We start from the raw sequence: 12,007 nt of genomic DNA, 5'->3' as shown, positions 1-12,007 counted from the left end.
GTCTTATTTTGGGTACGAATAGAGAACAACGAATTCAAATTAATAAATACTCGTAGTAGTTTTCAGTGTTACTTCATAAACATAACATAACAACTTTAAAATCCTTAAAATCCCAATAAAACCATTACGAGATTATATTCAAGTCTAGCAGATTATTTTTCATAAGATTTATGAAGCAAAATGAAGCATCAAACCAATGTCAAATCTATTTAGGAATGATTTAAAATTCAAGAAGGTATTAAAATCTGGTTTATGATAAACATAATCCTTTTTATGAAAATTTCGTATTGATAGCATTTTTCTGGAATATGAGTGTGTGTGCCATGCCGTTTTTGATGGTTACATACAAAGAATATCTTCGATTTATTTACTATTTTGAGGCTCAATGTTAAAAGTTTAGGCGCTCTTAATTTTCTCGTGAATATGCGGGTGAAAAAGGAATTATGACTGAACACCTTGAAAATTATGCGGATTTAGACAAAATCGGCATGATTTACAAACAAAATTTGGTAATTCATCACCTTTTTGGGTAGAAATCATTTTCTTTGCATAAAAAAATAATGCTAGTGTCTATCATATTTCCTCCGTTTTTTGTCAGTAAATGTTACGGTAGAACATCAAAATTATGGACATCAAATTTTACTTAATGCTAATAACATTTGAACAATGAAGTAAAAAATTCTGTATCCCAGAACAAATGTGTCATAAATGTACCTTAAAACTACAAAATTTGATATGAGTGAAACAGTCATCCGATGAACACTCACACACAAAACTAGTTTAATAATTCAGAGAGGCATTGATTATATCAGTCATAAACCAGCTACTGGGAATACACTCCAACCGTGAAAATTTTTGGTTTCTATATTATCGATCATTGGAGCTAGGAAATCAAGCTAAGTTTTGAGTTTTTTCGTTTCACTATATATTCATTCTGTGCGCAAAACATGTCTGTCACCTCATCGTTGTACGCGTACAGCGTTGTACAGAAATCATTGTACGGAAATCACAGTTATTTGAACTTAAAACGCCAATTGCAAGAAATATTTTTTACTGTTAGCCTCTTCGGGGGCAGCTAATCAACGCTTGAACAACGAAATTTTACCTAATTAACTGCTTATATCTTTATCACTAAACTCACAAAGGATATGGAAATGAACCAAAAGATTACAATTCTCAAAAGGGAACCCACCAGAAAAATGGTCACAGGGAATTAGGAAATTTTTTCTTGCACTTGCAGAATGGCTCGCTGGTAAACCTAATGCTACAGATACACTTTCAAGAAAATACAAATAGTACCATTTCACTTTAGCAGAAAATTTTTAAGCGTTAAGCGGTTTTAATAACATTGACATGAACTGTTCTAGAATACATTACTATCAGATGAAATTAAAACATTTATACTGCAGGAATATCTATTTAACACATGGAAAACTTGTTTTACAATTAACTGTTATATTCTTCTGCATACTTTCACTTACATAATACGACCACTACGTAACTAACATAAATGACGTTCATTTAACATACCATTGAAAATTTTCAATATGAAACGCTTCTGGTGAAATGAAGAGGTTTTTTGTTCTGCGTTTTGCTGTCTTCGTTCTCCGCCAAGTGACAGCATTTGAATACAACAATTTCGGTTACCTGAATGGTTATGTCAAAATCAACAGATATGTTAGTCAAATCAACAACATTTTAGTTTATACAACCAGGACGTGAAACAACAATTGCAATATTGTAATTTTGTGATCTGCGGGTTCTCCGTGTAGAGTCGAAGCAAAGATATTGCATCCGATTTTATCACAATTCGTTGATTGAAAGTCGAGTAATCGAAAATATAACAAAAATATTTCCAATCTGTTTTCTTCGTTAGCTATTGATCAAATTTATTCTCTGAGAGTTTTCGAAATACACAACTTGACATGAATTTTTGGTGATCATTTTAGTCAGTTGCTATTTTTTCTAGTACAATCTTTATTTCAGAAAAAAAAATATTACCAATAATTTCGAATTTCCAAAAGGGATGAAGCGATTCTAATAAATATATGAAAACGAAAGATATAAAGGATAATTTGAAAGGGGAAAAAATATTTTTTACTCCCAAATGAATTGTACCCATATACCCATTTTCATTAGTTTACGTTTCGTCTTTGATTCATTAGTGCGTAGCAGGTCAACATAAATTGCTACTCACTGAAGAGTCAAAGACGAAATGTAATTAATAATATAAAGGGTGTTTTTTGAGGGCTTGCTGATTGTAAATTAAAAAAAAAAACAAATTATGAAATGGTAAATTTTTTTTATTTGGTTGATAATATCTTGGCATTTAATATTTAAATATGATTTCCGGTCATTCTGGAGGTCCAATTTTCGACCACTGTTTCAAACATTTGAGGGCGTATTTCAGCAATGACACGTAGAATATTGGTTTCCAAAGCATCAATCTTTGCAGATTTATCTACATAAACCAATGATTTCACGTATCTCAGTTTAGGAATATCATGAGCAAAAAATAATCGAGTGTCGTGAAATCACACGAACGCGGAGGTCTATTCACCGGTTCACTTATCGAAGTAATGTTGTCGTTGAAATGTTCTTTCAATAATTCGATTGTTTCAGCTGCAGCACGACAAGTGGCACCATCCTGTTGAAACCACATTTCGTCCACATCCATATCTTGAAAATTTGACACCAAAAATTCATTGATCATAGTTCTATATCGATTTCCATTCACAGTGACGCGTCGTCCTTCCTCATTTTGAAAGAAATAGGGACCGGTGATTCCACCAGCCCAAACACCGCACCAAACAGTACATTTATTGGGATGCATCGGGAATTCTTGAGCGGTGTGTGGACTATCTTTGCTCCAAATACGGCAATTTTGCTTGTTGACGTATCCATTCAACCAAAAATGTGCCTCATCACTGAACAGAATTTTGCGCTATCAGCAGTTTTAATTGAACACCGATTTTGAAAATAATTTTCCATGATTTGGAATGATAAGAGCGAATAGATCGATTTACACGATTCTTTTTTTTTAAATTAGGAAAACTTGCCGGAAAACTTAAGAAAATCCATAAAGTTGTTTTGTATGGACAATGTAATTTTCCGTCGAAAAAGTCGACCTAGATTGCTAGATCATCGGGTTTTCGCGTATAAAGAGTTGCATAAGTGTTTGGCCGTCGAGAAAAAGAATACTAGATTGTTGCGAAAATCGTTTGACGCGCAACGAGTTGTTTTGTGTGGAGATTTCACAGGCATGCTTGATCCATATGATTCCTCATTTCAAACCACATGCTTATTACTTATTGATCGCTTGCCAAATGATGGTGCATTGCATATGGCTTTTCTAGCTTTACTGCTGTAGGTAGGAGAAAATGTTCTGATATCGTTTAACAGTATATGGAATGTGTGCAATGGATGCAGGCGGATAAGAATGATCACCGTGGGCGTGAATTTGACAAAACATAAAATTATGAACGGAAAGATTGTTCTGTAGATGCGATAAGGTTAAGCTAAGCAATTTTCTTTACATTTTGCTTACAAATAATTCAGATTACACCAAGCGCACATAATAAATGACAATTAAATGCCGATGTTTAAAATGATTCCTATAATAGATTGATTGATTTTCTATTCTGTGAAGAATGTTCAAATAGGTAAGATCAATTGAAATTAAAATTTATGCGAAGTTTCTCCAATCAATCAAAAGTTCCACAGTAACTGAAAAATATTTAATTTTCTTACTGCTTTAAAGTTTGCATGGCACTTTTCGGCAACTTGAACGTGCAGAACAAGTTCTGAGCGAACTGCTTCTGAACAAGAATCTGCTTCAAAGTTTGCTCTGTTGTGTTAGATGAACATTAAAGTAAGGATAATTCCTTAAAAACGGGATGTTCAGAATACTAAAGCTTGCTTCATTTAGAATTGGAACAAACTTTTGCTCATAATGTGGCACTCCTGGTGGACGGATTTGGAAGCTCTTGGCGCCCACGTGTCGGGAATTTTGTCAGCTTCACGTATGATTTTTGACATTCCGAAAATCGACTGTACTTTGTAAACAATCAACATGGAAGCCGAAAGAAGGAAAAAAAATTGTGCACAGTTATTTGGAAAATCCATTGTGGTCTGCATCTAGGCTAGCTAAACAGCTGAAATTGCCCAGAAATACCGTATGGCGCGTTATCAAACGGTATAAGAAAACATTGACGACGATTCGGAAGCCTCAAGCCGATCGTCGGAGTCGAACTGACGACCGGAAATTGCGTGGTAAGATTTTGAAGACGATTAAGAGGAATCCTAATCTGTCGGACGGTGATTTGGCCAGAAAATTCGGTGCTGCCCATAGTACCGTGAGGAGAACTCGACTCCGGGAAGGAATCAAGTCGTATCGAGCTAGCAAACAGCCAAATCGGACCATGAAACAGAATAGTGTGGTCAAAATTCGTGCTCGGAAACTATATGACCAGGTGCTGACCAAGTTCGACGGGTGTCTTCTGATGGACGATGAAACCTATCTCAAGGCTGACTTCGGACAAATCCCAGGTCAAAAATTTTATTTGGTAACGGCTCGGGGGGATGTTCCAGTCAAATTTAACTTTGTTTTTGCCGACCAATTTGTAAGAAAATTTATGATTTGGCAGGGCATTTATAGCTGTGGCAAAAAAACGAAAGTTTTCGTTACAAACTATTCGGAACTATACCAAAAAGAGTGTCTCCAAAAACGAATTTTGTCGTTCATTCGATCCCTCGACCATCCCGTAATATTTTGGCCAGATTTGACAAGCTGTCATTACAGCAAAGTCGTTCAAGAATGGTATGCAGAGAAAGGGGTCCAGTTTGTTCCGAAAAACCTTAACCCACCCAACTGCCCCCAGTTCCGCCCTATTGAGAAATACTGCGCAATCATGAAGAGAAGACTCAAGGCAAATGGAAAGGTTGTCAAAGACATCAATCAGGTGGAATAAGATAGCTAAATCGATGGACGAAGAAGGTGTGCGCCGCCTAATGAACCGTGTTACAGGAAAAATTCGAGAATTCCTTCAAAACCGTGACGAATAATTTTATCCGTATTTTTTCTTAAAAGTATGAAGAAAACGCTACATTTGTATAAAAAAAGATCTTGAATACAATAATAAATAACTGAAATACAGGCAATTGTCTTTGTTCCAATTCTATTTGAAGCAAGCTTTATTCATTAGCTTTGTATGCTGCTTAAGCAAAATCTGTAACATTTGGTTACTTGGGTTGAATATAGATGATACTTAGAGCAACTCTAGAAAAGAAACTCTTCAGCGATATGGGATTTTTTTTAATACAAAGTTCTGGTTGGTCAGCATTTTCATCGATTTATATACCGGCTTACAAGAGTCATATCTAAAAGAGAAAAAATGACACATTATGTTGATTATGTCGAAACCATTAAAGAGGGGTCTCTATTTAGTGCCTTGACTCAAAAAATGACATGACACTCTGTGCTTTCGCTTCATTTTTGCCTAACAATAGAATCGCACATTTTCATATTGTTTTTATGTAATTTTTTTCGGGCCAAAGTTAAGTAATCAGTAAAATAATGAAGAAAAACGTTATCAGCATAGTCGTTTGACAATTGTGCCGTCTGTAAACATAAATTCGAACAAATATATTTTGACGAAACGAAGTCAGCTAGTACTGAATGAAGATGTCACTTTACACTGTCAAAACAACTTTCAGATAATAGAGTAATAATGACAAAACAAACCTCCTAGAAAACACCCGTTATGTGTCGTACATCGTCCAAGAAAGGATTTGCAACACCATTAGTTGGATGAAGAAATGTTTGCACATCTATTGATTGATAATTCTGTCTGATATAATTTTTTATGCACTGTTCGATGTCGGAAAAGTTACATTGCCTACAGCAACGAATGGTTCTACCATTTGATGAAAGACGATTATTGTTATAACTTCTTTGTGCAATTTTTGCGTCTCCATTCCATATGACATCAAAAATGTTTGTTTTGCAGTACTGTCCATTCGTTGAGATTAGATATAATGTGTTTATTGATCATTCATTGGAACTTATTCCAATTTCTGGATCTATTCAGTGTCCTGCTGTTGGTAGAACATGACGCAAAAAGTTATACTAGTAGTACTACTCTCTGTTTCATTGTGCTGTTTAGCGCAACATTTGAAATGTGTTTCGGAGGCAAAATATTTTATCCCAAACTTTATGGTGAGTGGTTCTGGAAGTAATTTGAGTGTTTTATTCAAACTCCATTTTCCCGAATCTTTACTGTAACAGGGCAATTGGTTTAAGGCGACCGAATATTGCAATTACTTGGGGATGCGACTAGCCGTTATTTCAACGTCGGAAGAACAAACTAATTTGACGACGATGATTGCAGCTACTGACAAGTTCAGTAACGACACGACTAATATTTGGATCGGTGGAAGTGATCTTGCAGAGGAAGTAAATTTTTACTGGCTCTCGACTGGGAAACGAGTTGGCTATTCCAATTGGAGGAAAAATCAACCGGACAATGATCAAAACACTGATCACTGTATGGAAATTCGCTACAACCCGGTTCAAGGATGGAACTGGCACTGGAATGACCAAGATTGTAAAGCAATTCGTTACTTTGTTTGTGAGAACTTACATATCGGCAAAAAAGTTGTGCTGTTTTGATGCTGTTCATGCTCAAAAAAGTATGTTGTGAAACACAACAAATGTTTTTTAAAGTTTTAAAAGTGAGCCTCTAAATCAGTGATTTTAAAAACATCAAACTTAGCTCGTTTAGATCATTCATGCATACGACATTTGAAAGAAATAGCCTCTTCTCTTTTATATGTAACTTTTTTTTTTATGTATTTGCACTCCGACGCAATTAACTGCCCAAAACCTCTTAGCGCCAATTGATGAATACCATCAAATTCAATCCAGCCGGGAACTGGAACGCTGCCGGAGGTTACTATAGTAAGCTTTTGTCTGTTGGAAAGCAAATCGGCACCAGCGTTTCGCCATTCGGAAGAAACGTTTTTCTTCTTGGACATCACCGGTGTAAACCGAGGTGGTTGCGCTCCGCTTGGAAGCCGAAAGGTTGCATCTTCATCAATCGTTCACACAGTTGCCGACCACGCGGTCAAAGGAGCAAAAAGCAGAAAATTAAGCACAGCCAAATCGAGTTTGTTCAGCAGCTTCTGCCGCCGGCCTCCGACCGGTGAGCACAGATTGAACAATTGGACTCGCTTTTCGGCATCCTGTGTATGATGTTTTGTGCATCGTGGGCCATAGATTCGCTTGCCTCTCAATCAATGCGGAAAATATCCGTGAAATGGAGCTGAGCACTGATGAAAAGCTTGCAATGATGAAAAGCTGTCGGCTTGGCCGGAACCCCCAAAGTACACAATGCAAGCGGGCGATAATTTTTGTAGAAGCAAAGAAACATTTTAATCATCGATCGGCCACACGACGATCCCACCCAATCACTGCCAATAAGACAGGGTCAATCAACTGTAATTCAAGTGGTAGACGGCTGGATGACTCAAAACTTCGAATGAAAATGATGCGGTTTGTACTCTGTACGGTTCAAAGGATGACTGAGCCTCCAAAGACATTTCGAATTCTTGACTCCAAAGACATTCCTGCCGTTGGTTAAATGGCACTGTTGGAGAATGTTAGTTTTTTTTTACTTTCATATTCTTAGTCAGCATTCCAGACATCTATCGACCGGCTGGGCCTGTCGGAGAACTGCTGCAAGCCGTTGGAATTCGAGAAATGTGGGGCTCATGAGTGGTCTGCCAACTGGTAGAATCATGCAGTGATAATCCTTTGATGGAGTCCATGTGACAAGTGCATACTTCTTTGCGAATGGTTCGAATTCCTTCTGCGTTGGATACTCCGTTGCCTTTATCTTGAACCGAATCAGTTGCATTGCTTTATCGTGAACAAAAATTGCACATGCTAATGTTTGAACAAGTTATGCAGAATGTGATGACGTCGGAATGCGTTTTAGTTTCTGTAAATCAATCAATATATCAGTTCGGAATTCAGTTTTAATTTGAAGTGAAACTGATGTTGTTTTCACTTGAAAACCGTGGAACGAACCCTGAGCAGTAATTTTGAACAAGTAATTTTTGTAAAACTGAGTGAAGTTAGTACTAAATGGCTATTCGTTCCAGATCTATGATTCGAAACATCGAACATCAAATGTTCAATAACGTAGATGGCCATGCCCATGCAGGTCACTGTAGGAAGGGAAGGAATGTTAGTTTAACACTTGTTGCTATTGGTGACCGAGTAATTCTGCTTGACGAGAATCGATATGTTTTAAAGACCATAGAAACATACCTTAGATATGACTATACGGGGGGTGGATGTATTAAGTGCCTTTAAAATGGGAGGAGTAATGTTTAAAACGGCATAGAACTAAAATGTCGAATGACAAAACGTCGATGAACAAAAGGTCGAAAAACCAAAAAGTCGAAAGAACAAAAGGCCGAATATAACGAAGTTCGAATGTAACAAATAGTCGAATAACCATAAAGTCGAAAGAGACAAAAAGTCAAATATAACGGAAGAATACAATGTAAGGGTGAATTCTGGGTGTGTTGAATGGCATATATCCACTGAACGTCAACTGTTAAACCAAATTAATCACCAGGGTTAAACCGAGGCAACGTATGCGGCTCTAAAAGTCGAAAATGGAATATAGTAGCAAAATGATGCAAAGTGTTTATTCCCAAATTCTAAATTGTTGTTGGTAATTACTCTCACTTTACGTAATTACACTCATAGATTTTGAAAAGACAATATTGTTTTCTCATCTCTTACATTTTTTTTCTCAAAAGGGTACAGTGCACTGGATTTCGCTCACTGTACATAGAGAACAAAGATGTTTGTATGACATTCAAGAAAGTAGAAGCATTGGCTTTTGTACCACAAGTGCACGTACCAAAAGCTTATCAAATCATAAAATCTTATGGAAAAATATGTTCTCGGTAATCATTAAAAAGCTCAGAGCAATGGAAAATTAAATAAAGCATTATTTGTTATTATGAGCAACCTAATAGATTAGAAAACTGGTGGAAAAGTATGACAAGTTGTTTAAAATTGTGGACAAGTTTGCAGTAATAGACAACATTTCTGATTACATTACGGATGTTGCATTAATATTAGAAGACTAATAATTACCATAATTATATTCATTTTGTTTCATGAACGTCTTTCTTTCTGCCGATCCCTACTTTACATGTTCAAGAACGGTTTTTATCAACTTCATGAAAACATTATTTTATGTTACAAAATAACACACGAGCCGATATTACGGGCAAACGGGTGGATCACAGGTTTGAGTGCCGTCCGACCTCGCTACCGCTCGATCGGACCTAAAAAAGGCAAACAAACTATGTTTAAGTAAACCGGGCCAACGAGTGGATCACAGGTTCGTATGCAAGAGGCCGCCGTTTCCGACGGCGGGTCGGCGGTCGTCTCGGGCTGGCAGAAACCTCGGCGGCTTAGTGTCACCTCGGTTCCTTGCCATAAGCATGTATCACACCGAGCGACCGAAATCAGTTCTGCGCCTAATTCGTATTCGTATTAATATGAAATTAATTAAAATTGAGAATTTACTTTTCTAAAAAAGACTTATTTTCAGAGAATGTGTTTAGTTGGCGAATACCCTGCACACAAACCAGAAATATTTCAATCCAACACGAAATTCTCATTGACAACTAATTTTGTTATTAAAATCAGAAAATTTGTTTCTATTTATCTATCACCATCATTGCTGAAGGACAGCACAAAAAAAAACAAAAATGAAATTGGTTTTACTAACAAGTTTATTAGCCAAAAACTCATGAGAAGTGTCAAAGCAAAACAATCCATTAAAAAGCTAAAAAGGACAGTCTTGTTTAAACTGCTTGCAAATTGTATTGATGTTTTTGCATGTGTTACGATATATCCATATATAAATTTCTAAACCGATATGTAAAAATGCCGTAAACTCTTAGTGGAAAGTGTATTCATCCAGAATTTGTACGCATTTGAAGTGATTGTGCGTAATAATGTTTTTACGTGGAAGAATGAAGTGAGTTTCGAATGTTGCACTCTAATTGTATATGTCAAATGAAGTTTTTTGTATCTTCAAACCTTCCCGGCTACGCCGTCCGGTGTACTACTCGTAGTTGGTTTTTGTTTTCCGACTGCTCAAAGTTTTCAGTGAGAGAGTCGATTTCGCGAAGTCGAATGAAGAAAACAGCGATTAGCGATTTTCAAAAAGAAGATTATGTTTCGTTTATGTATTTTTCTCCAATAAAACATCGTATTTATACCTGCCAATATAGAAAAGACAATCGCAACTGAATTTTTTTTCGGTAGTAGTGTGCTATCTAGTGGTTAGTAGTCATTACGGTGTTAACGTTTTTGCGGTGACAGTGCGCCATATAGCTGCAAATTGCAGAAGCCAATTCAACTATTTATGTTGGTTGAAAACAATGTTTTATTTATCTAATTCAACTAAAAAATTAGTTGAATTTAAATGAAGTGTGCCTTAGCTAAGAAATGATAGCACGTTTAATTGGTGAATTCAACTAAAAAAATAGCCATTTCAACAAATATTTTGTTATTACCAAGGGAATGAGAATTAAAAAAATCTAAATTAGCAAAAGTAAGATTTTTTTAGTTGTCTCAAAAAATTACTAACTAAAATCAGAAAATCAACTAATTTTTTCGCCTAAATGCTGATTTCGGTCTTTCCGTGCACCATTTCCTTTTTGTATTTCTACTACAGACTTTCTCACCATTCAGCATTTTGTCGTATTCGACCTTCTGTTATATTCGACGTTTTGTTGTATTCGACATTTTGGTATCTCTACTATCTGGTACTTCGACCTTTTGATACATTCGACGTTTTGTGACTTTCGATATTTTATCATTCGACTTTTTGTCGTTCGACGTTTTGTCATTCGCCTTTTGTCTTTCGACGTTTTAGTATAAAACCCTCCGAAACTACTGTACGGATTGCCACCAAACTTGCTTCTTGTTTTTCAGAGATGGTCATAATGATATTTTTATGAAGGAGGAAAAATAAAAAAAATCACATAATTCGACTTACCTTAGATATGATTATATGGGGGGTGGGTGTAGTGAGTGACTCTAAAAACGGGAGTGTAAGCGTCCTGTCGAAATTTATCTAACTTAAAGAAAAGCGATACTTTTTGAAGACCATGTATACATTTTGAAAATTTGAAACACTAAAAAGGGGTGAGTATGAGGGGGTAATGTAAGGGACTCATCCAAGGGGAGTGCAAAGTTTAAATTGTTAATACAATCGACCATAACTCCGAAACAACTCAACAGATTACCTAACTTGGCATATGTTATTATTTCTGTTCATAGGTTGGATGTTTTAAGTTGGTTTTAAGGGTTGTAGCTAGTGTTTGCGAACAATCGACATTTTTCGACAGGCACAGGTAATTATACCATGAACATTATGATTATTGTGAGATCTGAAATGGGACACTGGCCGCAATCTGGACATGTACGTAGTATTGTTTAATCGGGTTGCCGTCTAAGTTATGTTTCACTACAATCAGAATATTTCACTAAGCAGGACAACTTCGAGAATTTTTCGGCTTTATCTTCCCGAAACATTCTCGAGCAACGCCGGGTCATTGAGTTAGTAATAGATAAATTATTTTTATCAAAATACCGATTCACGACGACGCCTAACACCGTGATATTTAGTTTTACATAGATTGAAAATAAATTTCACTTATATCAAAAGCGATTTTTTATTTAACAAGTTAGCTTCTCTCGGATTAGTAAAAGATTCTATTTTAATCCGAATCTATAGTTTTTTTTCGTGGAGAAATATTTTATATATTTGGGGTTGTTTGATTCAGTGTGCTGATTGGTAAAGCTGTCATATGTGTATACAAAAATTTGTAGTGTATTAGTAACCTTTTTCACCACCACAATGTTACTGTGATGTCCCCCGTGAATCGAAAGAGTGATCCATTTCAG

At 36.1% G+C, this 12,007-nt stretch overlaps 1 protein-coding gene across 1 annotated transcript; it reads left to right on the top strand.

Annotated features, from left to right (window-relative positions):
- The first annotated feature begins 6,094 nt into the window (after window positions 1–6,094).
- LOC131436762 (perlucin-like) lies at window positions 6,095–6,735 on the top strand. The gene is made up of 2 exons (XM_058605663.1): window positions 6,095–6,217; window positions 6,287–6,735. Exons 1-2 carry the CDS (start codon window positions 6,110–6,112, stop codon window positions 6,668–6,670), a joined length of 492 nt encoding a protein of 163 aa, XP_058461646.1. The 5' UTR covers window positions 6,095–6,109; the 3' UTR covers window positions 6,671–6,735.
- The last annotated feature ends 5,272 nt before the right edge of the window (window positions 6,736–12,007 follow it).

The sequence above is a fragment of the Malaya genurostris genome, chromosome 3 (genome assembly GCF_030247185.1).
Source record: "Malaya genurostris strain Urasoe2022 chromosome 3, Malgen_1.1, whole genome shotgun sequence".
Classification (NCBI taxonomy): Eukaryota; Metazoa; Arthropoda; class Insecta; order Diptera; family Culicidae; genus Malaya; species Malaya genurostris.
Note: the sequence above shows the minus strand (reverse complement) of the source record. Positions and strands in the feature narration are given on the sequence as shown.